This window comes from Corapipo altera, unplaced genomic scaffold (genome assembly GCF_003945725.1).
Source record: "Corapipo altera isolate COAL_440 unplaced genomic scaffold, ASM394572v1 75, whole genome shotgun sequence".
Classification (NCBI taxonomy): domain Eukaryota; kingdom Metazoa; phylum Chordata; class Aves; order Passeriformes; family Pipridae; genus Corapipo; species Corapipo altera.
Window position 1 is genome coordinate 7634159 of NW_020884887.1, and position 26972 is coordinate 7661130.

The 26972-nt window shown below is 49.4% G+C and overlaps 2 protein-coding genes across 7 annotated transcripts in view; both read left to right on the forward strand.

Moving 5' to 3' along the window:
* The window catches only part of UIMC1 (ubiquitin interaction motif containing 1), a 40146-nt gene extending 13897 nt beyond the window's left edge, over positions 1–26249 (forward strand). For 3 of the 4 annotated variants that reach the window (XM_027643166.1, XM_027643165.1, XM_027643167.1), the window contains exons 4-13: positions 4098–4222; positions 4559–5713; positions 9271–9335; positions 11833–11921; positions 12856–12935; positions 16193–16361; positions 21784–21862; positions 23378–23498; positions 25254–25317; positions 25748–26249. In XM_027643166.1, coding sequence (XP_027498967.1) covers positions 4098–4222; positions 4559–5713; positions 9271–9335; positions 11833–11921; positions 12856–12935; positions 16193–16361; positions 21784–21862; positions 23378–23498; positions 25254–25317; positions 25748–26004 — 2204 coding nt within the window. In that variant the 3' untranslated portion in view covers positions 26005–26249. Of the gene's footprint in view, positions 1–4097; positions 4223–4558; positions 5714–9270; positions 9336–11832; positions 11922–12855; positions 12936–16192; positions 16362–21783; positions 21871–23377; positions 23499–25253; positions 25318–25747 lie in introns of those variants that run through there. The other variant, XM_027643168.1, reaches the window with a different exon arrangement.
* Positions 26250–26909: 660 nt separating this feature from the next.
* The window catches only part of HK3 (hexokinase 3), a 5673-nt gene continuing 5610 nt past the window's right edge, over positions 26910–26972 (forward strand). The window contains exon 1 of one of the 3 annotated variants that reach the window (XM_027643158.1): positions 26910–26934. The gene's annotated coding sequence lies outside the window, so the exon portion shown is untranslated. Of the gene's footprint in view, positions 26935–26956 lie in introns of those variants that run through there. The other 2 variants (XM_027643161.1, XM_027643159.1) reach the window with 2 other exon arrangements.

Sequence of the window (26972 nt, forward strand, 5' to 3'; positions counted from 1 at the left end):
AAGGCAGTAGTCGGTCCATCCAGCGTGTGAAATTCAGGATGTTTTAAAATGGGAGAGGTGCTGTCTCCTACAAAACCCAAAACAATCACTGAACAAAATGGAGCACACCAGTGCTCTGTAAGCAGCAGCAGTTGGGCTTGTCAGTCCTCACAGGGCTTGTGTGAATTAAATTGTTTTTAATAGAGGCCTAAGGCCATAGCACAGAACAGCCCAGCTCTTTGTGGGAGCTGAAGCCCACTGTGCGTATCTATGTTGAACAAGTAAGATAACAAAAGTCAGAAATGTGGGAAGAGTTCTTTTTCTTTTTCTTCTTTTTCTCCCAAAGGAAACGGGGCACCAAATAAAAGCTAAAACCCCCCTTGGAGAAGCCAGTAAAATGTGACCAAACATATGGTGTTAAGAACAGGGATCTGCTGAAGTTGGATATCCTCATTGCATCACTGAGTGTGCTGGGTTTTGGGAGCTGGTGCTGTGCAAAAGGTGTTTGGTGTGCTCCAGAAAATCCACGGGAGACAGAGCCAGCTCTCCAGCCATTGTGTAACGGAGGAGTTCTGCTGTGTTTCTAGATGCTGAAATTATTGATAATAGTTTTTCTTTTCCTGGGGCTAAAGCTGCAATTTTCTGTTGCTTAGTGTGCACGTCTGAGTTTGGGGGTGCCGGCGCCACTCGGTCGGAGAGCGGGCACTTGTTTAAGCACGTGTGATCGTGGGGCTGTTCTCATTTCTGGGAAGCTATAATTAGACTTTTGGTGTTTGCTTTTAGGCAAATTAAGATTTGAAGTAGTAATTATTTTTCTCAGTGTCTTTAAATAAATTCTTTGAATTGCGAGGCAAATTGGTCTTTTGTAAAGATTCGGTGCTTCTGGGTAGAGCAAGTTCTTTCTCCTCAAAACTGGAAAATTTCGGATATTGGCAGGCTCTAGTTCTAAAGCATATCCTCCCATTTTTGCTTTGTTGTGGTTTTATTCATTTTAACCTAAAGCCATAACTAAAATATATCTGTGACGTTTCATCCTGACAGGATAAATGGAAGTACAAAACCTAACGAAGTCTCTCTCTTTTTCTGGAGGAAGTCTGTGCTTTAAAGCACATTTGAATGTTTTTACTGTAATTGCTCTTTGGATATGTGGAAATACTGAGATCCCCCATTTCTGTTATATTTGAGTAAATCTCTTATTAGTAAGTGTTAGAACTACAACTAGTGGGGTTTTGCATCTAATTCACTTTGCAAATGTCAAAATGGAACATAAATCGCTTCACAAATTGCCGTATTAGCATTTAAAAAGGCTCTGAAATGGTTTAATTTGTTTAGGGCTGCAGTATCTTAAAAACAGTTTCTCTCTGACCCCTCCTTCCCATCTGTGGGTGTCTTGGAAGCCCTGGTCTCCAGAGAGGCTCTGGGATTTCATGCTGCGTTGGGATGGACGTGTGACGAGTGGATTTTGGAGTGTGAGACGCGGAGTTCCCAGCTGGAAGTGCTGGTGTTTCCTCACGAGAATGGGCTCCTGTGAGAGGAGCGATGAGTGTGAGCTGAGCAGGGTGGTCCAGATGGAGAGAGGGATTGTTCTTCCCGGGGGCTGTGGGAGCTCCTGTCCCTCTGGCATGCTCCAGGAGCGTGGCTCGTCTCCGCCACACGCTCTGAGCTCCCCGGGTCTGTTTGCACACGCCGGTCGGGGGCTAACGCGGCGCTCTGCATTTCTAATCATCATCAATTATGACCGCTGCAATCAGCATCAAGTTTAATAAAACACACGGTGCTGAGGAGTCATCAGTCCTGGAGCACGAAATACTGTCGGCTCCACTTAAAGCAGGTCAGGTCTACTGGAAGACATGGGCAGAGCTGCTCTTTGCTCTCCCACCGTAATGCCAGGTGGGTTTAAACTCGAGATTTCCCTGTCTCTGGAGCACCTACTCAACTGGAACGTGCACTAAGTGCATCTTGTTTGTCACTGGTTTCTTTGCCAGAGGCAGCATTTGTCTGGCACATTCCTTGTCCCCAGAGGGGAAATTGCTGTGCCAGGGAAGGAGAAGAAAACAAAATGTACAGCAGTAGCTCGCCAAAAAATGTTTCTTTTTATTAAGCTTCATGGATGTTGATAGCCTGAACTGGCGAACACTCAGGCCCCCGTTGAAGCACGTGGAAAGTCGTGTGTTGTGGGACGCCAATCACGTGCACTGGTTTTTGTGCCCATGTTGGAGTTTGTAATCGGGATCAGGATCTGGCCTGATGGCTGTGATGGATTGGGCAGGGAAACAAATCAGCACAGACTTTCCAAATGCTTGGAAGGTGTTTAGTATTGTGAAAACAGAAAAGACTGGACGTGGCCCTTAGTGCCATGGTCTAGTTGACAAGGTGGTGATCAGTCAAAGATTGTAATCTCTGAGGTCTTTTCCAACCTAATTGATTCTGTGATTCTGTGCAATGCTGTGTATTGCTGCTGTTCTTGGGGATGGGATCCTTCTCCATACACTGGACTGTCATCTGCTTTCCATTAAAGGATGCTTTTTTGTTGCCCTGGTCCCTCTTGGCTGTAACATCATAGAACGACTTTGTCCAAGGACAAAAGATCCCCACGAGCCCTGAGAGCACTGCAGTCTGCCTTCCCTTCAACCTCTTTCTTAATTTTAAAAGGAATTACCCCCCTCCCCCCCCAAACCAACAACCTGAAGCTAAGTGCTGATTTAGTAGGACACATAAAAGAATCTGAGAGTAATCAGAGCAGTCCAAAAATGCTTCAGATCCTGCTTGGGTGGGGGAGCACGGGGCTGCCATCAGCGAGGAGCTGGGGGAAGGGCAGAGCAGAGCCGGCTGCTCCGTGGCTGCTCCTTGTTGCAGCTGTGCTGTCATGCACGGACTGTGCTACGGCCAGAGCAGTCCCCAGCTGCTTCCAGGGTGGCTGTGCTGCTGTGTTTGGGTGGCAGCTGGTAGGAAGAGGATGGGATAAAAAATGGGAGCCTGCAAGTTCTGAATGCTTTATCCAGGGAAAGGTCTGTCTCCGGAGCTGGCTGCAGTGAAGGCATGTTTTGTGCTTGGGCGGCCTCCCTGTTCAATGACATGTCTTAAAGATGTTGTAGCCCGTCGGAGAGCGCGAGCCTTTGGTTCATGCATGAGATGGCGCGTGCAGGATTCTGCCTGGAGGAGGGAGCGGGTTCTGAAGGAAATCTGTCAATTTGTTTCAAGTGAGAAGATGTATTTTTCAGCTCCTGAGAGTGCTGTTGAGTTGTTTTTCAAGCTGCACTCCATTCTGCAGGCGTTGTATATTTTAAGCATAGTGGAAGTGTTGGATTGAATCTAAGTAAATAAGTGTTTTCCAGAGTAACTAACTGCTTTGTTTCTAAATAGCCAGTCCAGGCTTTTGGTTTGATTTGAGCGAGGAGTATTTCAGGAAGAAATTTTCTGCTGAAATAGCAGTTACAACTGTAGGAAACCTGTTTCCCATGCATGACTGACTTAGTGATGCAGTGGAGTGGTGATGTGAGCAGAAGGGGGATGTATGCATGTGAAAGATCCTCTATAATACCACCAAGCAAGTAACATTATCCTCCACAGAGCTTTCCACCTGCAGCTCAGGGTGAACAACATGTAGCTCTTTTTCTCTCAGGTAGGTCTCCTGTGGTATTGCAGGTATCTGTGTGTCAGAAGGCACTGAGTTGTGCCACTGGTTAGTAAAAAAATGTCTTAAAGAAGATGTGTTGTTTATCCTGCCTTGCTGCTGATCTGTCTGATATAAAAATGAGCACACTTTGGAAATCTGTCCTTTTTCTCTCTCCTTGAACATGAATTCGGCACCTGCAGAGTGTGTTGTTTGATGCCAAATAAAATATCAAGTTGCAGATAATATACCCAGGGAATGAGAGCTTAGATTGCTGTAGAAACCTGAACTGAAGTTCCTGACCTGGGTTACCTTTCTCATTTATTGTTGCCTGCTCAGTTTCGATGACACCTTTTCAGGAAAGCTGAAGTTTAGATGTTTTGCTCTGCATTCCTCTTGGGGAGGTGGGACCCTTACGCGTTTCTCTCAACATGTTGGATATATGTTGAGTGTTTACGTACACCTGCAGCTGTGACTTGACATTATCCTATTTCTTCTGCTGTAGAGATGAGTGAAGAGGAACAGTTTGCACTGGCCCTGAAAATGAGTGAGCAAGAAGCCAGACAAGTGAACTGTCAGGAAGAGGAAGAGGAGGAGCTCTTGAGGAAGGCCATTGCTGAGAGCCTTAGCGTAAGTGTGCTTCTGTGAAGAGCCTTACTAGGGTTCTTCAGCAGCACTGCTTTCTGTGCTTGCTTTGCCACACTGCACAAAAGAAGGTTTTACGGCGGGGGGAGAGGGCTAGTTATTTCCAGCACAAACTGGAACAACAGCAGTCACAGAGTAGTTGCTCTGGACTGTTTCTAGTGAGAGGGACATGTAAACTTCAACCTCAGCTGTTTTGGGGTACACAGTTCTGATTGGGGTATCTGCAGTCAGGATGATGGCTGCCAGCATGCTGTGGGAGACCTTGGTGTACTGTGCTGATAGAGAACACGCCTCTAGGAGAGCCAACATTTTGTTTTTCAGAGCTGTCAGCCCTCAGACTCCTCTGATGTGACTCCTCAGTTGTCAGAGGAAGCGCTGGGCGCACGAGGCCAAAGCCAGCCTGCCGAGAAAGAAGGCTCTGAGATCCTGGGAGGTCTGGCACTTTGCCCTGACACCCCTCGCTCTGAGTGCAGCTCCCACTCACAGAGCTCCAGAGCTGATGGGAGTGGACAGTTGGATGTCACCCGGAGCCCCCGGGTAGTGTTGAGGAGGTTAAGCCAGGAAATCATTGAAAACTCACTAGTATCCAGCATAATAGTGTCTCCGGGGAAGGACCAGGCTTTGACAAGGTCAAGTGAAAAGTCTTCCTCACCAGCAAAAAGTGATTCGAGTAACATGTTACCAAGAACTCTCAGAGAGGACTTCATCTCATTGAGTCCCACCTTTGGCAGAGTGGCTTCAGGCTCCTGGCGACTGACACCTCGCAGACTGTTCACAAGCCCCTCCAGCTCCTCCGAAGCAACAGGCCACGAACCAAAAGAGCAGCTCCTACCCTGCACTGGCCATTCTGTGGGAGAGGCAGGTGCCAGGAGCTCAGCCACGCTCTGGAAGAGTGGGACCACAGAACAGTGTGAGAGCCCCAGGAGAAGCAGTGGAGAGGCAGGTACCAAACACACCTCACAGCCCAGGCACCCTGCCAAGGTCTGTGTTTCCACAGAGCAACTAAAGCAGAACGAGGTGTCCGACAGTACCCCGGATCTTTGCATGCTGACTGCGGCAGAGGAGAGGCACAAACAGGAGGAGGCGAGAGACACAGTGCACTATTACTGGGGCATCCCCTTCTGCCCCAAAGGGGTGGACCCTAACCAGTACACCAAAGTCATCTTGTGTCAGCTGGAGGTTTACCAGAAGAGCCTGAAGCAGGCTCAGAGGCAGCTACTGCATAAGAAGGAGTTTGGTAACCCAGTTGTGCCCAGTTCTTCCTTGACCCAAAATGAGCTTGGGAAAGGAGAGGAGATAAGCAGAGAGAATGGGGTTGCTGATGGTATGGAAGATGGAGATACAGAGGGGCAGGAGTCTGAAAGCATCACCTGGCTCCACCCTTCAAAGAGGAGGGAGGCAGAGAGTCCAGGGCACAGCATGGAAGAAGAGAAGAATTCCACTTCTGATGATGAACCAACCACCAGCTACTGCCAGGTAAGAGCTTTGCCACTAACCAGAGGTTGAGCAGCCCTGCTCTTCAGTCTGTTTTACAGTTCAGTCCCTTCTGCAAAGCAGGTGCTGCTGTTTGATGTCCCTCTTAAATTTAGGGACTTCCTTCCCTAGCCACACAGCTTACTGTGGAAGGGGGAGAAGTGTGCAGGCTGTCACCCAGCTCACACACGGTAGGGGCCATCATGCAGCCTGACAGTCATTGTTAATGCACCAGAGACAGACACATGCAACTGATCCTTCTCAGAAGGGTGAAGCCTGTCAGTGTGTCAGGGTAGCGAGCACAGAGGTGGTCTGACCACCAGCAGCTCTGGTGAACAGTTTATAAACCCTTGGCTGCATGGGGAGCTCTGCATTTCCCCTCACAGTCAGAGAATGGGGGTTTGTCCTTGCAGCACAGCCTTTCCAGTTTGCCCCTACTCACTCCTGTGCCTCTGTACGTGCTTCACCCTTGGAAGTTTTCTTTTCCTTCGTGGTCCTGTGGCTGAGGAGCTCTGCCTGCTCACAGGCATCTTCTGCCTGCCCTGGTGATGTGTCACCGCAGTGGTGCTCGCTGTCCTTGTCCTGGTGTTGGGCACCTTCTCTCGACTCACTGCTTGGGTCTAGTAGACACTAGATGTCAGCCTCTGTCTCCATCAGGGCTCTCCTGCTGGAGCGGAAGGCAGCTTTCTGTCACTGCTAAGTTTAAACAGATTGCTAGTCAGATGAAGTATTTATTACTGCTGTATTTTAGGTTTGTGTCAGCCTTTTCCAACCCTCATTTTTCATAATGACTTCACTCCCGGATCATTGTATAACTTTATCTTCTCTATGACTGAAGCCTTGGCTCTGTTGTTCCTGTTTTCAAGTGTATTTGATCATTTACCCTGGTGTTAGAAAGATACTTAACTTGTTTTGTGATATTTATATTCTGTCTTGTAATATTGAACACTTAGGAAAAACGTCATGTCTGCATTTTCTGGTTGCAGAAAAAGAGCAGAGCAGCCTGTGCTGAAATGTGACTTTTCCTGACAGTGCTTTGGCTCGAGTTTAGCAGATGGAGATTTAAACAAGCCTTAGAGGTGATCTGCAGAGGAAAGGAACTGACTTGTGTCCTTTTTAATTTCTTTAGGATAGATACAAAAGGCCTCAGAGGTTCTTAAAGCAAACTGCTTTTTTTTTTTTCTGTAGCTTTTCCTCTGGAAAGGGAGGTGTCATTAATCTGGAAGATTGGGGTGACTGGAGGTCTATGGATGTGTACACTAAAGCCCTTGGAAAGATACAGCAGCTGGGAAGGGTGTGAACTTTTAATCAGTATTGAAAATTGTGGTGTATTTTTAAAAATATTATCTGTTTAATCCTAATACCTAATTAATTCTTGGGGAGAAAAGAGGTTTTAGTGGTGCTGAGTGGTTACTTGTACTCATCTTGACCATGAGAGCTCTCTCAGAGCCATAACCTGTGTGTAGATGTAGCCTTTCTGATATTTTTAAGGTGAAAAAATAAGGAAGGGGGAGGGGCAGTAGACTTAAAAAATTTCAACCCTAGCCCAAAATTTGCCAGTCTTTTATTTACACAAGAGAAAATTATTTCTAAATGCCCTTTCATCTGCCTTATCACACCCAGCATGAGAGGTTGCTCCCTTCTCTCGCCTCTGTGCAGTCACACACTGAGGCCAGAGCAGGTGATTTACTTGCAAAATCGATGTTTGATGTTTACTTGTGCCTTGTCTCCATTTTTTCCCTTCTATCAAATACAATTCCATCGGCAGTGACAAAGGAGGGGCCCAGAGCAGTCGAGTCTCCGACGTGCTGCATCACTTGGAGACCCTTTGCTGCCTGTGCTGCCCTGAGGCTCCCTCAGTGCCACCAGGGCTGCTCTGCTGGGGGGCCTAGTGGGAATTTTAGGCTGTGCCAAGGTTAGAAATCATCCTTGAAAAGGACTCAAATCTGTCCTTGAAAAGGACTCAAATCTGTCCTTAAAAAGGCCTCATGCTGTGTGTTATACCACTGAAATGAAGGTGCAGATGATGTGCTTGAGGGAGGCTGCCTGTGCCCCTGCCCTGAAAACCTCACCTGGGGCAGACACAGACTTTCCACCCTGCCAGCAACTGACTGCTGCCACTGTCTCCTGCAGCCAAGGGATGTTTGCACAAAGCAAATCCTGGTTGTCGGAAGATCTCACAGCCCGTGAACCTGCACTAACAAACTTCAGCGCTAATAGAATCAATTCCTTCAGAGCCTTTCAAATAAGGTTAGGGGACTCTTGGTCTTTAAAAGATTCAGAGGGAAAAGGCACAATTCTGGAGATTTAGAGTCTGGTGACCTGAATTAGTGCCATATTTTATAACAGATGTACTTGGGAAAACCAGAAACATGGACCAATGTTCGTGACCAGGGCAGAAGCATTGTTAACATATGCACAGTTCAGGACAAAGAGAAATAAAAATAAAGGAGGAGGTATGGTATTTTATGTTAATGGTGAATTAGGCTGCAAAGAAGTAAAGAACAGCATAGACAAAACAGAATATTTGGGGGTTGGAATCACATTAGGGAAATCTGACAGGAGGCCTTGATTTGGGGCTTGCTGGGGAAGTACATCAGCCATCCAGGAGTGGAGCTGATCGAAATTGAAACCTATGGTGGAAATTGTACTTGGAGAGTTTGATAGACTCAAGGAAGGGGTTGGAAAACCCTTCTGTGAGAACTAGCATGAGAACTGACAGCAAGGACTGCTAATAAACTGTTGTAATTCCACCTGATTAGAGGATGGCAAGTGTAACGTGTACACTGCAGAAGAAGAAAGGGATCTGGGTAATAACTGGCATGTTACCCTGACCTCGGCAGTGCATAAGGCTTTTGAACAAATTTTAAAGGAAAGAATAAGTGGAGTCGTAGAGCTAAATGAAAAATGGGATAAAATGCACACAGATTTACCAGCTATAGATTGTGCAGGTTAATCTGTTCCCTCTCTTTGATGGGACAACTGATTTCGCAGGCAAGAAAAACACAACGGATTTTATTTCTAGGAAATTTCAGAAAAGTGCTTCTTATGGTCAAACACCGGCTGTACCAGTTGATCAGGTCATTCCACCTCAAGAAAACAGGTTTTAAAGTTGAGTAGGTGAGGGCTGCTAGGATGCCTGGGGGAGTGCAGGGAACACTAAAAACTTTGGGTTGTTTAGCTCAGCATGGGTGGATATGGAGGAGAGCTGTGGTTGCTGCCTACAAGTACATTGAGGTGGATGCTTAGAACAGGCAGAGAGCATGGAAGGTGATGGACAGTGCTGGAATGAGTTGACAGTCCTGGCACTGTCCAGGAACATGTCTAGGCAGCAAGGTAACAAAAAGTACTGCCTGGCTTTATTTCAGGCAGCTGCTGAAACACCTTCCCAAAAAGAGGGATGGAGGGAAAAAGCTGAGTAGTTCCAGATGGATACTGAGGCATTTTCAAATAAAAATATACAGCAGAGTGGGTGCAGTGTCATGGACAGAATCTGATGACCCAGCAGACCTGTCAGCTGTGCATATTGTTTTATATAACATCAGAATTTTCTTTTCCAGGCCTCCCAGGTGCTCCCTGCAGAGGATGCACATGAAGAAGGGGAGCCGATGCAAATTGCACAGAGGTGAGTAGGATAATTTCTGAGTGTGGGGCTCACAGTGATATGGGCTCTTTCACTCTCCCTGGAGTATTTCAGGGTGCAATCCCATTGTGGCTTGCTGCAGGGCTTGCTGGAAAGGCTTCTGCAGCCACTGCTGTTAGATATCCCTGGCTTTGGAGCAGCGTGGGAGAGAGGTGAGGCACAACTGGGGAGAAAGGATCAGTTACTTTATAAGATGTGCAAGTGCACCCTTGTGCAAGTTGGAGGACTTGGTCCTTGCCCTCTGAAGCTCCTGTAACACAGTGCAGTACAGCTCTGGGGGTGGGTGGGGGAGCTGAAGGTGAATTACAGCGATGCCATCACGTGTCTATCGGGGAAGGAGCATAGGCAGCATGGTGGAGGGTTTACTGGATTTCTGTGTGTATTTTTATGTTCCTGCCTTACTGCTGAAGAGGAAAGCAGGGAAGAGGAAGCCAGACGGCACTGCCTATCAGCCAAAGATAGAGTGCAGTGCTCCAGAAAAGCCACTTCAGCAGATGACAGGTGTGGGACAAGTCAACATGATTTTCTTCAGATTTAAGCCTACTCCTCTTTCCTTGTTTTTTTTTTTTTTCCTTCTCCTTCCTGTGGGATGCAATTCTCAAGCAAAGACTGTGGAGAAGAAGGACAAATGGGAGAGGATTTAGGGAGCAAGTTACAAGAGAGGCCAGATAATGTCATGTTTTTAATTTGCTGGGTTTTATAATTTAAACCTGCTTTGGAACAAAACTGCCAACTTTTCTCTGATCTAACAGCATTTGGCCTGAACAGTTATTATCAATATGCAGAGTATGAAAATCCCTCCTGCTTGCACCTTTCTAACAAGCTTAAAACCTGCCTTGGGGAGCAGGAGGAACCTGCAGCTGCCACTGCTGCTGAGGCTGACGAGTTTGTGACAGCTGAGGTCTGAGCTTGCGTAGAAGGCAGCGAGGTGTGTGCTCTGCAGCGCTGGCCTCTCGCCTGCTTAGGGCAGGAGAGGCCAGGATATGGAGGATATAGAAAGAGAGGGACCTCATTCCTTTGGTGTAGCTGATGGGGTTAGTCTGGGACATTCCCCAAGCCACCCAGGAGCTGCCTGCCTTGGGGTTGGATGCACCTGGTTTCAGCGCTCCCTCCTCGGGCAGCTGGAACATCTGCAGGAAAGCAAGAAATGGCTGCAGTCTTTGCAGTTCTGTGCACATTAAGCGTTGCCATCTGGCTCCTGGTAATTTGCCAGCACAGGCCTCTCTCGGGTAGGGCTCAGGCACCCTGACCGGCTGGCCTCAGCCTCACTTAATAGGAAAACACGGCTCTGAGCTGTCTGGAGGGAGTGGAGCAGTTTAGGAAGTGCCAGCCCTGGGAAGAGGCTGCTTTGCTTTCTGTGGGCCACTCTCCCTGCTTGTTTTACTCTTTGTATGGAGCATGGAAGATTGGGGTTTTAATAAATGATTATAGGCTTTGTTACCAAGAGATAGTTGGTGTAGCAAGAAATGTGGTTTGACTTCAAATTGATTAGCCCATTTTATAAATGTCATAGCAAGTTGTTTTGTGTGAGTTCTTTTGAAGAGAGCCCTGATGTTAGACACAGAGTAAAACATGCTCAGCCTGGACTCATAACAAATGCTTTGAGATGCTTTATTTAGAGAGAAAAGCCACTTGTGATTTCCTATCAGAATTTTGTTATTTATCATAAATCAGCAGTGGCTGTTCTCTCCTCTCTAAGGCCTGTGGTTGAGCTTAATAAATCTTCTGTTTGTCAGTGTGGGGATTCATGTTTTTAAAGTGTGTTCTTGCATACTTGATCAGACTAATCAGAAAGCCACGCAAGGCGTGGAGTGTATCAGCATGGGTGCTAGACTTCCTCAGCAATGCCTGCCTGGTTCGGAAAGACATTGTGCAGTGAGGGGGGAGGAAAAAAAAAGGAGGAATCCGAAGGTCAAAATGAGAGGAGCGATGCCTGGTGCTGCTCCAAGGAACCACTACCCTAATGCTGTAAGGATTTTGCTGCAAGGAAAATGCCTTGTGTCACATCCGTGCTGCTTCTGGCTGCCGTGCACAGGGATAAGGGAGAAAATGAACAGTGTGAGGAGGGAGAGGATAATGTGGGATAAAGCAGGTCTGTCTTTCCTCTGTGAGGATTTCCTTCCCCAGGCAAAAAGAGGCACAGTGCTGCTACCTGCACAACTCCCAAGTCTTCTCCCATAGAGAGTCACACAGTTGTTGTGAGCAGGTAGTTTTGCTCCCCTGACAAGAGATAGTGTACCCTTTCTGCCTTTTTGTCAAGGGTTTCTAGAAGAAAAAAATGTTCCCTTTGGGGTGTTTGCTTAGGATGGCGTTTTAGATCCATATTTTCCTGTTATCCTGGTCATTTCTGGCTGTCAGAATCATACTGACCACTTGGAAATTATGGCATCATCTGCTGTTCTGAACTGCGTGAGACAGGCAGGTGTGGCACTCACACCTATTGGACTGGAGATTCATATTATATTTATATTTTGAACAGCATCTCCACGATGACCCCACTTGGCAGTAAAAGGAGCCCAGATATTGCCACAGAAAACTCTGCTGAAGAAGAGATCTCTGTTTGCCCAGGTAAAGGCACTTGAGAATGTTATGAATTTTGTACCGAAAGTTGCACACTTATGGAATTCAGAGGAAAGAAGAGAATTTTCAAGTTACTTGAACAAAAAGGGAAAGATTTCTTTCCCTTCTCCATTTGTCAGGGCTAAAATTATCCAGGTGATGTAGTTTGATCCCCTAGTTTTGGACCCATTTCCTCTAAAACTATTCTGTGACAGGGTTTGTTGGGGACTTGCTGCTGAAGAGGCATGAGGATGTGCATCAGCATGGAGGGCTCACTCAAAACAAGGTGTCAGGAGTGGTCTCTGCATTGCAATCAGATTTTCAGATTTTTCAGTGTCAAGATAATGTGCAAAGCGTGAGAGCTGAAATAATTTCTGGCTTACATTAATTAAACATGTTTTGGACCAGCGACTTTTTCTTCCTCAGTCTCTCCTACCATGTTTGAGGTTTTCCAGTCCAGTGTTTTAAGTGAGAAAATTAATGAAGGGACTGTTCCTGTTCACGAGCAGCCATAGCAGGAGAGGTCATGGTGGTGCTTGGTGGCATATTTTGTTGCTAAGGAAAATGTGGGGGTCTAAAGATGGTGCAACTGCAAGGCAGACCACAGAATGGGAGCTCTGCTTGTCTTGATGCGAGAGCAGCTCTATTCTTGCTTTGTCTCCATCCCAGCAAGTGTCCCACGCACTTTCCTTGTGTCTAATCTCACTCCCCATGAAGCTGCAAAGCTGTGGTGGCTTTGTCCTCACACCACCATGCTGTGACTTTAACCCCTCATCTGGCTGTGTTGTTGCACATTGTCTGATAACATTTGTGGCAAGTCTGAAAAATGTTTTGGAACTGTGAAAACTGTGTGAAGAAGCATTAAGGGCTAAGTTACATCAGGAAGTGAGGAGGTAGTTTGGGGGCTGCAAACCTGTGCTGACATGAAGGTGTTTTTCTGCAGAGACACAGACGAGCCCATTGGAAGCTGTTGAGGAGGGGAGAGGAGAGCTCTGCCCAGACAGCAGAGATGCACCTATGCAGGTAAAAGAGCTGGAAGTTTGGGAAGGGTTCTGTTTCCAGTCCTACTTTCTAGACCCTGGTTCAGCTGAGCTGTGCTGGCATTTCCCCTTGGGTAGCTGGGAGCTTGGACTTCTGCTATTTGGATCCTCCATAAACAGTTCCCGCTTTGCTTTTCTCTGCTGCTTCATATCTCCAATCCCTTTTGGCTGGGAACTGCATGCAGCTGCTTGGAGCCTTTCAGTCCTATAGCTGGAGAGCTGTTATCAATTCCAGCCCATTCTTTTGTACCCTTACACTGCTGTGCTGGAGGATGCCATCAGCGTGGGTGGCAGGGCTGTTGCTTGCCCATGCTCAGGGGTGCAGTGCTGTGATGCTCAGTGATGCAGAGGGACCCCAGGAGCTGTGAGGGGTGTCCTAGGAAACCTCAGTCACTCTTGTTGTGACATGCTTTTCCCTGTTACAATCCTCTGAATTCCAGTGTTTGCTCTCCAACAGACCATCTTCAAAAGGCTAAGAAGAGAGCTTCACCCAAAGACTGGACTGGGATAAAGATGTCCTTGAAGTGTTGAGGGCTGGTGGTGGTTTACAGGCCAAGCAAAGTGTCCTGAGCCGGGAATGTTGCTTTCTGTGCAGTAATAGTTGATAGCAATAGTAATTCAGTGGCAGGGCCATCCTCTTACCTCTCACTGCAGATGTGCTCTGTGTGCAGCTCCTTTCCCTGCGTTGTCACACCTGCACAGCAATTGCTTTGCAGCTGTCACTGTACCAACACCTGACTTCAGTTCCTGCTTCTGATAAAACTCCCTTTGTCTATTAATTTAGAGAGCAATATCAAAGGGGTTGCCAAGTACTCCTCTGGCAGGGTACATGGATACAGAATCGTACAGCTCTTGACAAGAGGACTCATTTGTGGAAAGCTCATTCTGGGAGTTTGCAGCTTGTACAGCATGTCTGCAGCTCCTCATTCTCACAGGCCTCTTAATAAACCATCTTCTGCTCTCGTGTGCCTTTCATTCTGCAGGTATCTCCAAGCACTGCTCAGTCAATTAGGGACTGCAGCAGGGAGAGGGTTGATCCTGGGCTGGCCACCGAAGCACGTTTGTGACCCATTTGGCTGTGGCCAGGACTCTGTCCTGTCCCTCGTGCTCTGCAGAAGGTGCCCTGGGTCTCACACCTCTGCCTGGATGGCACAAGGTGATCAGCAAAGTGGTGGGGAGCAGGTTCCTAGGGATTGTTTGACAACATTATGGCTGGCAGCAGGTCCTGGTCCGGAGCCCGCAGCCCTCCAGGAAGACAGCAGAAACAGCTACCATGGCATCAGCAGTTTGCATGAGCTGAGCCTAGACCACTGGGACTGGCTTCTTCCTAGCAGATGCTGAGCCAGGACACAGGAGTCTTGTTGTTGAGCTCAGCCTCTAGCATTGCTTTTGGCTGGCTGTTGGCTGCAAGTACTATATCTTGTAGGCAATTTCCTCTGCTAAAGAGCAGAGGCAACTGTCTCTGCCTCTGACAGGGGTGATTGGTTCTGCAGTTGAGATTTTCCAGACTGTTACAGCAAGGTTTTGTACAAGCAGTTTTGGAACTGTGGTGTCTTTTGTTACAGAATGTTGCATTTCCATTTAAAATTAGTAATTTACCATCGAATGTAGGCGGGCAGGGTGTGTAGAACCGGTGATCTCCTAAGATTGCTTTAAAAAAGGCAGCTAGAAGGAGCAGTGCCTGCTGCTTTTCCCATCATATTTTTTACGTGTGTTGTCTGACTGGGATAGTGCAGGTTTGATTTGATCATTCATATTTGACACATCTTGTTTTTTATGGCTCTTGTGTGTGACACCCCACAGTGAGGACTTCACACGATGCAGTGACACTGAGATGTGAGAGAGGGGTACGAGCGCTAATGCTGTAAGTGATGTACTTCAGCAGCTTGTGTTCGTCTGGAGGAACTCTTGTGGCAACTCCTCCACAGAAATCCAGGGCAGAGAGCCTCCCTGGGAATGAAAGAGATGTTCCTGGGGCTTGGTGCTGTAGCTGGTATCTGGGAGAAATGCTATCCATGAGTCGGAATCTCAGTTTAAGGCCCAGTCCTGCAATTTTTGACATAGCTCCTCGGAGTCAACAAAAACAGCCTCCTTCCCTTTAGGACATAAACCCCAGAATCAGATCCCAATCTGGGAAAGGAAGTAATAAACCGAGTAATACGACTAAGCGCTCCAGTGGCACGGAGCATCTTGGCTGACCCCAATTACTGCTTCCCTGAAATGATACTGTTGGAGGAAAGCAGACGGCAGTTCTGCTGCACACTGTCTACATGTCACTGCTTAGCTCTAAACAGAAACCCCTTCCATGTTATTTTCCTATAGGTTTTTTCTACATGGGTAATATTTAAGTAGCTTTTTTTAATCATTGCAGGGAGGGAAAGGTTCTTTCTTAAATGTGAAAAGATCTTGCAGCAAGCCTGACTGGGCAGAGATGTAGTTATGAGTGAGATGGCTGCAGTCTGCTGCATTTGGGAATGTCAGTAGCATAGGGAGCAGGCTAGATCTCCGTGGGTGGGTAGTGGAACACCTTTGCAGCTTTGTGACCAATGCAAAAAGAGGGTGTCAGTAAGTGGTAATGGCACCCTGAGAACATACACGAGCTGTGACATCCTGCCCTGGCAAAAAGCCTCCGCCGGTAATTTTGTGACACGAATTTTCAACGGTATTGCCTCTCTCCTTGATCGGTGTCCCCTCTGATGATTGCTCCAGCCACCTCCTCTACAGAGGAGGAGCTTCCAGTGATCTCTCCTTGCTCCCTAAGACCACAGCAGCCTCCTTTCATCCTGGGGGAAGCTGTGTTCCCAGACAGTGCTGCCTGTGTAGCGTGGATCATGTCCAGAAACTGATGAGCACAAGTCAGGTGTTGAACTCTTGCTTTGCCCCATGAATTTTCCATCAGTTTCGCTTCTGAGCTTTCCTGATTAATGGAAGCCTTACCATTTTTCCACAGTAGTACAGGTGATGTTTGCCTTAAATGGTGTGCATGGCTGTGCAGAGAGGTTTCACCATGATTCAGAAGGACATGTTGCCTTTGCAAGAAGAATTAGTTGTTAGTGCAGCGCCGTTTACTCAGCCAGTGGTCTTATTTCTGACCCCTATGTGATGGAGGAAGAATAAAACTTTCCAAGAAAAACTGAGTCTGTGGCAGGGTGAGTAGCTACCAGACAGCATGGAGCTCTGCACCTAGCAAAAAAAGAGAAACATCACTATCTGGCTAATTTTTCTTCTTCTTCTTCTTAGGTTGGTGGAGATGAAGATGCTGGTGGGACTGTGTCCAAGCGCAGTCCTACAGCTGCTGCCCATGTGTCGTGCCCGCTGTGTGATCACAGCTTTCCAGCTGCAGAGATCGAGCTCCATGCCATGTACTGCAACGGCATCGTGGGAGCAGAGGCTGGCAGGGACACTCCAGGTCTGCCAAGTGCAAGTGTTTGCTCCTTGTGCTCGTCCCCCTTCCCTACTGTTACTTGGCAGACAGGTGCTGCAGTCTTGTTCTTCTTGGGATATTTGGTGCATGACATGTGGGGAGGTTTGCTCTGCTTTATTCTGCCTCCACGCTGTTCAGGAGAGTGTTATTCAGAGGCTCTGGTGTTTCCAGCACTTCCTGTACAGAGACATCTCTGATTGACTTCGCACAACAATTCACCACATTATCGGGTCCTGAATATTGCCCCAGGATCTAGTCCTGGATGCTTCAAGCAGTTCTCATAAGACATGTCTATTGTGTGTTTTGTTGAGGACCTGCAGAGAATGTGGCAGTGATAGGAAATGGAAGTCTTATGTCCTTCAGGGCTCTTGAGAAGGAAAAATGTTCTGTACCACTCCAAGCATGGCCTGTGCTCTGCATGGAGTCTGACATTTGTATGTACTAAAATGGCTTGTTCGGGTGGCAGAGATTGCAGAAAAGTTTCCCTCTTGTTCCACTAAAATTGCAAAATGATAACTATCAATCTGGGAGTATGGATTTTTCTCCTTCATTTGAAGAGTGAGGTGTAGAAGCACGGTCAGAATGCCCGTATTAATCCTCTTTGCAGTCTTTTTTATATCAGGTTTCCATAGCCAACCTTTGTAGAGCTTAAGTGAACAAATACACTGGTTGGTTATCAACATATTCAGTAAGTTATGTTTTAGCTGCTGCTTGAAATGTAAAATCTGTGTTAGCACAATGTCAGGTAATATCAAAGTAGTAGCTTGTAATAAGATTAACTTTTCAGGTTGTGAATATATAATTTTCAGTTACATTCTGGGTTATTACATGCAACCTAAATCTACGATGTTTAAACAATTTGAGCAAATCAGAGCTAGTACAAGAACTGTAACTTCTGCATTCCTCTAGCAGGAGGAAGTTTCACCATGTAATCTTAATGCAGAGTTGATGTAGTTCCTGAACAAGGTCCCTGTTATACTAAATCTTTGGGGATGTGACATGGGTCCTGTCAAGATAACAGGAACCAGAGTAGTGGCTGATACTGGCTGGTGCTTAATTTTGGTGGGAAGTTCTCTCTGTAGGCACAGCCCTGCTACTAATGCAAAGCATTTGGCTCAGGCAAATCACAAATTATCACAGTTCTATCCTCAACACTGATAAAGGTGTTATCCATGCTACAAAATGGAACAGAATTTTTAGTATGCCTTTTAGCAGGAATGTCTTTGGCCCTGTGGTATTTGGGTCCCTGGTGTGGCTGGACTGTGAGCATTTCCATTGATCCTGGGGAATCCTGACTGTGATCAAGAAAAAGCTTTGAATTCTTTGGCAGTGCGAGGGAATTTGTTCTTCCCTTTGGTGTTGGCTTTCAGCAGGACAGAGTTCAAGGCTGGCCTCTCCACTCTACTCCAGACTGGTTTCCTTGGGGATGTTTGTAAGGGTAGTTATTTTGGAATTGCTACTCTGCTGTTCTGTCTTGTTCAGAATAATCCCCCCATAAGAAAACCAGCCTGGAGTAAAAGGGATTTTGCTCTGCAATAATGGCTGTAAGCAGAGCAATGGGTTTGGGACAAAATCACAATAATTTGGGTTTTCTATTGCCAGCTATTCTGGTATTTTCCCTGTAGAGACCAGACTCTATTATCCATAGCAGTCTATGACACCTGTGTTGTTTGCACCCAGACTCTTTGAAGGACCAGGGGCTTCCAGGGCTTGGGCAGAATCCTGTGCTTGCTTGTGGGACTATGGGTCACAGGGCATCTTGGGCCAGTTCCCAGCATCTGTTGGAAGGCAAGAGTCACCCAGGAGGGTCTCAGCTGATGGGCTGATCATTGGATTTTGGGTTGAATAGGCAGGGGGGATGTTCAGCTCTGAGCAGAGGCCACACAGTAGCCTGGCACAGCTGTGCAGGTACAAAAGGACTCTGTTTCCAGGGCTGTTACCTTGGCATCCATTGCTAGCACAAAATCCACAGGTAAAGCTAATGCATGGGGAGAAAAAAAGAGGTGAGAGAATTGTCTTCTGAGGCAAATGCCAGCTCCTGTGTGGGTCCAGAAGCTGTTCTGTACTGCTGCAGCACCGTGTGCTCTTGGCTGGCTGCTGGCTTCCTCAAGAGCACAGCAACAGCCTCGTGTGAGAAGAAATCAGAGTTCACTACTCTAACCCATGTCCTGATCTGTTAAGAAAAGACTGCTTCAATTTTCCTTTGGTGCACTGGGTCAGGGGTTCCTGATCTGTCTTCAGATTTATTAATTGGACTTACTCCTGATGTCTCTAGAATTGCAGATTATGCAGTTCTGCAAACTACAGCTGTCAGTGGTTTTCATTTTAATATTACAAAAGGATGGGTTCTTGCTGGTTTTATTTCTCTTCTTCTCTCTTCTAATCATGCACCAAAGTCTCTTGGTGTTAGGTCTCAGGAGACCAGCTCAGCCTGGCTGATATCTAAGGACAGATTTTCAAATGAGTTAGCTGGGCAAGATGAGTTACAGTCACTTTCCCTACACACATGGACACCCTGGCTGGATGCCCAGACCACCAAACACCTGGGCAGTATGAAAATCTGGTCATGAATTTCCATTTTCCTGTGATCTGAGTAAATAAAAAAGAAGAGCCTGCTGTTGTGTTAGCCCCTGTACCAGGCTGGGGAAGGTTCAGGTCCTGGGTTTCCAGCTCAGTGGCTGGTGTTAATTCCAAACGAACAAGTGGATCTGTGGAAGTGCTGTGCCAGCTCCCTCTTTCTTCATGCACTCAACTGAAGGGCTCACTTGTGTGAGAGAGGCTGTGTGAGAGGGCTCTGCTGGAGCCACCATATCCATCGCCTGCTGCTGCTGCCAACGCAGGAATCTGCTGGTTTCACCCTGGAAGCTAGTCTTGGCTGCTACTGAGTGCAGCAAATACTCTCAAGCTTTGTGACATACTTGATGCCTCTTACCCTCCATCTACATGCATCCGACATCTTGTTTCCCAAGTGAGCTCAGGGAGATGAGGATTTGGTGTGTCCCTTCCTCCCAAAGGCTCAAATGCAGTGTGGTGCAGCTGTCAGTCTTCAGCAGCAGCACTGGTGTTGTTAAAAAACTCCTGACATCAGTAGAAGTGGCACTAATACAGCAGAAAGAGTAAGGGAATGCGTGTAGAGGAAGCTGGATGGCTTCTGAGAAGGGACAAGATGCCGTGAGCTGGACAGTAAAAGATCCTGCACAGAAGTGGCACAGCTGGCAATCAGCACAGGGAGGAAGCTGGTGGGCCAAGCAGCAAGGTGAGGAGCTCAGTGGCTCTGGCCTTGCAGCCCCGGGAGGTGCCTGAGCTGGGCTGATAGTGGGGCCGTGCTGGGGAGGGTTTGCTCCTCTCCCCCAGGGTGCACGTTGAAACCAAAGAGGCCAAGGATGACTTGTCAACCAGAAGAAATGCCGAGTGAGGGAAAAGGTGGTTGTTGGACTACGGAGCATGTCTGACCCAGCAAAGAGCATTGCATTTGGGAGAGTTACAAGGCTCCTGTCACACAGCAGGTCAGCACTGCTCTGTGGTGGGGATTTTCCCTGCGGCAAGTCTTTTCCTGTATTCTGAACTACCTTCTTGTGGGTGACTGAAGTGTTTTGGCAGGGGTCGTGCCTCACCAGCTGGCCCTGTTCTCTCTCCTGCGCTGCTTCTTCCAGCAACACAGCTGAGGGTCTCCCCCTGGGCAGCTGCAGAGCTAGTCCCAGACATCTCTAATGGGCCCATTATGCCAGATGTGTTCACTGCCTTTGGAAGAAAATAGAACTGATTAACACCTGAGCTGGTGCACAAGGCTCCCGAGACGGTGTTAAAAGAATATTAACGAGCGCACGCTGGTTTGGAGAGCAGCTCTCACCATGCTGTCAAACACATGTGTTGGTTGGGTTCTTGGGAGGCTGGGTGGCCTGGGGGGTGGCCATCGTTACCAGCCTCCTAGTCAGGCTGCCACTTTGAATCTGGGCCAGGCTATGTTAAAGAGAGACGTTTGCTTCAGTTCCTGTGAGAGATGAGCTGTTGGTATCAGTCATCGCCTACGAGACAATACCCACATCCTAGGAAACGCTCGAGCTTGTTTCTTCAGTGTGGTTGTCTCCTGTCAGCCCCAACAGCTCCTGAGCACCTTGCAGTGCATTGCTGGTTGTGGCTGCAGATCAGTGATTGCTGCTAAGGGAAAGGCTGTGGTGTTGCCTTGGATAGATATTGGGGTTGCCCAACACTTTGGAAATGGGGTTTAGCTAAAACTCAGAAGAATTCCCTTTATTCTGCACAAATTTTTGTGCGTTGCTTTCTTTATCATAGATGACGTGCCAACAAAAACAGGTTTGTTGTGCCTATACCTTGGATTCAGACCTTTTCTAATGTCAGTATGGGAAGCAGCGTCACCGAGCCGTAAAACAGCTCCCTGCATTGTCCCCTTAGCCAGCGTGCCTGAGAGCGCTTACTGTGACATCTGTTTTGGAGCTGGAGTCTTGAACGTCCCTGGTGAAGCAAGCTAAGCTATCTGAAATGTTCCCTGAGGATCTTTGCTGGTGGTATGTCAACAGGAATACGCTGAGAGGAATTCGACTGAAAGGGACAACGCTCCAACATGCTCCCTGCAGATGCCTGCAGAGCCAGTTGGGAAGGGCTGCTTGGGCTTGCCGAGGGAACAGAAATTTTTGGACCCATCATCAGCTGCTCAGCTGGGATCTCCTTTGCTACCCACATGTGTTGGAACTACCGGAGAGCAGCACTGCTCCTAGTAGAGATCGTCATGCAGGGGACCCCCAGAGCTGTATGTGGACAATAGCACTGGTCACCCTGGTTCATATGGGCTGTGGGAAAGCGACAACTGCGGGGCTAATTGTTGTAACCTTCCCTTTCCCATGTGAGCTGTGCCCTCCCCTGCAAGGCTCTCCCTGCCACATCAGCAGAAGGGCCGGTGCCTCTGCACAGCCCCTGCCTCAGCTCACCATGTCCCCGAGCTCACAGCTGCCACATTCCCTCCCTGCAGCAGGCACGGGAGCCTGGATTGGCAGGGAGTGGTGCTGTGCTGCTGGAGCAGCTGGATAACGCTTCTCCCGGGCTATCGCGCTGCTGCGCGTCAGCTTTAAAATTCCTGTAAACTACATACTGTCGATCCAGCTGTTTCTGGCTGAAGACAAGTTAGGTGTGAAATGTTTGGCTGGCTTCCAAGTCTGGGAAAGATACATTCTTCAGTATCCCTAAGGGGAAAAAGGGAGAGTTGGTCAGCAACCTGTTCTTCAGGAAAGAAGACTCTGCTGGTCCCAGTCCAGTGTTTGCCTCTACCATCACTTGTGCTGCAGCCCTGAGTGAAAGCAATGGAAACTTGTTGCAGTTGAGCATGGTGTAGGGGTGGTTTTGGGGTGGACAGTAGTACCCTCTCTGTTAACCCTTTTCGTTTTTCCTCCAGTGCTCACCCGGCGTCAGAGAGAGGCAAGAAATAAAGCTGCCAGTGGTGAAGGCAGCCCTTCATCCTTAGACATTGACAAGTAAGTAGGTATGCTTGCCTTCTCCAAGATTGTTTCCATGCTTCCATTCTAGCTAGGCTGTGGATGTCTTTATTCCTGTACAAATGCTGGCCGTTGGCTTTATAGCAGTGTTTCCCTAAGAAATTGCCTTCTGTCAGTGGCTCTTGTTGCAGTGCTGGCTATATTTAAACTGAAGCAAGAGGAATTTGCTGTTCTCAGATTGTTTATTTTTGCACTGATTTTCTTTCAGCCCAATCCATGGTGGGTCAGGGGCGTGTGGCTGCTGGGGTGGAGCTGTAGCTAAAAGGGTGCTAACTCAGCTGGTTTCTAATGGGAGATTTGAGCTTGGTAACCCCAGGAAAAGAAGAGGCCAGGACATGGAGGCTGTCAACATGGCACCTGTAGTGATATTCTTAATTAAATTAGACTTTCAGAATAGCAGTGGCTTTGTTTAATCTCTTTCCATGCAGCCCCTCCTCCTGCCACCCACACAAAGCATCATAAGAGAGGATCTGACAGTAAAATCCTTGCTATGGAAGCAATTTTGCTGCTACAAACAGTGGATGGCAACATCACTAATGGAATTAGGCTAATTATAGAGAGGACAGCTTCTGTTTAGACACATTATCTGGGTAATCAGCACTGACTGGAAAGAAAATACGGGAAAAGTACTGCAGAGTTTTGCTCGATGGGGGCTCTCCATATGCATTTTAGAGCCTGGGGTGTTTCACTAAGAGAGTACCACTATCAAACTGAACGCAATGCTGCTGGGGCTGGTCCCTGGGGGCTTTGTCTCTTCTTGGAGATGGTCCATTCCTGAATTCATTCTGAAGAGCCAGTGTCCTCTCCTGCACGGTTCAGTCCCTGCAGACCATGGTTCCCTGGTGTGGAAGCAAGTGTAGCTGTGTAAATCCATGCCTGACCTTCATCTCCTTTCACCCAGCATGATTTTCTTCCCAAGAACATTCGGTTGTCCTGCATGAGCCTGGGCATCTTCTACTCAAATGAGGGGATTTGAGAAACAGGCTGAGCCAGCCCCCCAGCAGGAGCACGTGCTCTGCAATTCCTCTCCCTGCATGGCATGATGTAAAATGGAGACAGTGCAGAGAAAGACTTGATTTACTAGTCAGACAAGTTCATCCAGCCCTGGTAAAATGTCTCTCTGATTTAACACACTTGGTTTGCTTTTCAGGCAGAATTTAGCTCCCCTTTGCAAAGCCCGTGCACTTCATTTCTGTAGATTTTGACAGGGTGCTTTATGTCTGGGGAGAAATCAGTGGTGTTTCAGATAGTTAGATGAACAGATTTGATTACTGTCCTGCTGCTGCAGCAGCAGGATACAGAGGAACAGGCAGGGAAAACTGATAATCACTCAGTCTTTGTGATTGGTGCTGGCCCGACCTCACTGAGCAAGACTGGATTTGGTGACACGTCTTCTCCGTGGCGTGGCCTGGAGGAGGAAAGTCACCGCTGGTGTCTGGGAGCCCAGTGCAGGGTGAATCCTAATGCAGTGCTCTGTCCTTTGCTGCCTGGCAGGTGTGAGAAGTGCTACCTCTGTAAGTCACTGGTGCCACTGCTGCAGTATCAGAGGCACGTGGACAGCTGCCTTCAGGCTGCTAGGCAAGCTCAGGGAACCAGGAGGCTGCGAAGAGCCAAGGTGAGGGGCGACCCTGCATACCGTCTCCTTTGCTTTGCGCTGGGTATGGGGCTGGCTTGGCAGCAGGAGCTGCTTCCCTGGTTGATGGGGATGAGCTGACCTGATGTAGGATTGCCTGTCCCTGTGGGCCACTGTGGGCAGAGAACTCATTGCCCTCCTTCCTGCTATGCTCGGTGAGAGCACGGACTGGTCCCAGGGGTGAGCTAATCCAGCAGAGCTGCCAGTAACCTCTCCAGTGGGCAGACAGCCAGGGCTGTCCCTCTGCCAGCCAGTGTGCCTCAATCCTGCAGCCTTCCTCGGCTGAATGTCGATGGAGTGTGGGGCACCGCCAGGATGACAAGCCTATCTGAGTCCATCCACAAGTCCTTTCCCACGGGGGAGGCTTCAGAGACAGAGCAGGGGGAATTGTGCTGGGAGCAAACCACAGCATCCCAGGAGAATTGTGGGGGAGCGAGTGCAGTGGAGGTGTGTGGGGTGTGGGGAATGTGCCTCGGTAGAGGAGGTGGGAGGCAGGAGTGTGTGTGGCAGCTGGCTCACAGTCAGGTGTTGGCCCCCACTGTGCTTTTTCCTGCTCACAGTGGTCCCGGGGGAGCACAGAGAGGGTCCTTCCAAGTCCTTCCTGCTGGTTTCTGCAGGCAAAGCCCTAGTGCTGCAGCTTTGCCTGTGCTCAGAAATGTGATTCACGGCATGAAGATGCAACATGATGTCTTAGTTTTGTATAATCCCTTAAATCCATCACAGGCCTCAGCCCTTTGGGGATTCAGATGCAAATGATGAGATTTCTGGTTGATGATTTTGGCTGGGATACAGCCAAGCGCTGTGTGGTTCAGAGTACTGCAGGGCACGGCTGCTCCTGCATGTGACTGGCTCTGTGGGGGCTGTTTGACTCTGTCCCTGCGCCCCACAGCTGGCTGGTGTGCAGGTCCTGCATGCAGGAAAGATGCTGGAGCCAGGTGGCTCTTTGGGGTTGGCTTGGCAAGGCTCTGTGTTACCTCTGGCCCTGTCTTGTGCTGAGGTGGCAGCTCAGGTGGCAGCTCACTGGGGGAATAGGTCACGACTGGGCATGGGATGGGCCATTGGAAAGCTTCCTAGTGGCTCTGTTGGGCTTGTGGATTTTTGCCATGGCCCATTTTGGGATGCTTTGCAGCTCCAACCCACAGCTGGGACACCAGTGCCTTCTAGAGCAGTTTTGGGGGCAGAGAGCAGCCAGAAGAGGGGACTTTGCTGGGCCAGTGAGGGTCAAAGGAGCCAGCCCAAGTGGTCTTCCCTTAGCCTGTGTGACCAGCGTGGCTGCATCTTCTCAGGGGCTGAAAGGGGGTACAAGAGGTGCATTCCTCATCTGGCTCTGCCCTGAAGGAAGGCCCTTCCCTCCAGCGCCAAGCCTTGGTGCCCTCAGACAGACTGGGAAGAACCTGCCCTTGGAGGCACAGTTCTGGAGGATGTGTCCTAGCTGTGGCAGAGCCCCTGGTGCCCCCATTTCTGTTACAGCACTGTGCTCACCAGCTGGGCTTGGGGTTGGCTTCCTGCACCCTGGCCTCCCTCCTTGCTGGGTTTTTCTTAATTAACTGCTTTCATCTGCCTCTACTTGAGCACTAGCTGGGCTGGACACAGAACAGAGCCCTTCCTGTGGGTGGCTGGAGGCCCTGGACTTTCAGCATTCCCTCTTGTGCCCAGCCTGAGGGGGAACTTGTGTCCACAGGGCTATGGGGTTCCCTTGTGGCAGTGCTATGATGGTGGCTGTCCTCTCCTTGGCAGGACACCAGAAAGCGGGAGAGGGGCCTCCTCAGGATGCTGGAGCTCTCGGAGAGCAAGTCTGAAGGTGGGAAACTGCTTAAACTGCTTTTTGTGCCTGCCTGGCTGGGTCAGGAGTGTCCTTTTCCCAGTTCTCCCCTTTTCGTCCTGGCTTGGCCTAGGCTGTTCTGGCAGAGCAAATTCTCCTTGGAAGGGCCTGTGCTTCCTGAGCAGAGCAGGAGGCTGTGAGCTTAGCTGGCTGTCAGCATTCCCCAGTACACATCCCTGCTTGTGCCCGTTGGACCTGTGCCCACAGGACCTGTGCCAGCACCCAGAGCCCTTGCGGGGATGGGGTATGCTCTGAGCAGTGGCACCAAGACATGTTCAGCTTCCTGGGGGATGTGGGAGACTGGTGCTTCCCTGCAGGGATCCAAGGACAATAGGAGACAGGTGGGGAGTGGTGCTCTCAGCAGCACCTGTGGCTCACACAGGAGGACTGATGTGTGCTCTTGTTGCAGGTGCTGACGTGGAGACCCCCCTCACTGGATTAGGAGACCAACAGTCCCCTCCCGCACTCTCGGCTGGAGCCAGTGGGGAGCCAGCAGCAGACAGCCCCTTCTCCCTTCAGCACCTTTCTTTCCACGTCTCCCCCGTGAAACCCGGCGTCTCCTCAGAAGCCATGGACGGTGTGATGGACTCGGAGCCGCACGTGGCGCTCCGTGCAGGCAGCCAGCAACAGACCAAAGGCTGCTGCCGGAGAAGGCACAAATTCTGAGGCTGGCGATGTGGCAGGGACCCCCAGCAGCTCCCCATGCCCCAGCAAGGGTCTCCTTGGCACCGTACCCCTGCTTCACCTGCAGCCTTTGTCTCCCACCCCCTTTTTGTATGTTTTATACGACCTGTGCGGGGAGTGCCGGGTGGAGAAGCAACTGTGTGTTTTATAGGTGCCTGTGCAGCTTGGCTCTCTGTTACAGAAATGGAAATATATTTATGTATGTTTTTATGAAACTGCAGCACCACGGTGGAGCTGTGCTGGCTTTCTCTGGGGAATGGGAGGGCGCTGGAGGGAGGAGAGGAGGAGCAGCAGACGGTGGGTCCCAAATCATGCTTCCCCAGGCCTGTCCTGGGGTGGAGAGGGTGGTGGACAGGGGGCTGCAGTACTCCCTGCTCCACAGCAACACAGCAGTGACATTCCCAGCCGGGAGCAGCGGAGGGCACCTTGGTGCCAGCTGACAGCCGCAGTCAGCGGATGTGGGGACCAGAGGAGCCACGGCCGCGGTGTCCCCGTGTCCTTGGTGCCTTCCCTGTCCCCAGGTGGCTCGGCCGTGCTCCCGCTCCCCGGGACAGCGCGGGTCTGCCTGCTCCGGACCGGGCCGTGGAGGGACCTGCTCCCCGGGAGCATCCTCACCGGGAACAGGGGAGAGGGGGACTGTGCTACCTAATTAACGGGACGAGCTGATGCGGAGCTAATTAAACCCCGGGCTTCCACCGGCGCGGGGAGCGGCCCCTCCCGCGGGGGGGCCCGAGCGCCGCCGCCCATTGGCCGCGGCGGGCCCGGCCTGCGGCGGGCCGGCCAATGGCGGGGCGGGGTGGGGCTGTTGCCAAGGGGACGGCAGCGGCAACGGTCCCCCCGCGCCCCCACCGGCCCCGCCGCCAACGGTCCCGCACCGGCCCCACACCGGCCCCGGCCCCCACGGGCTTAACACCGGCCCCGGCCCCGCCCCGGCCCCCACGGGCTTAACA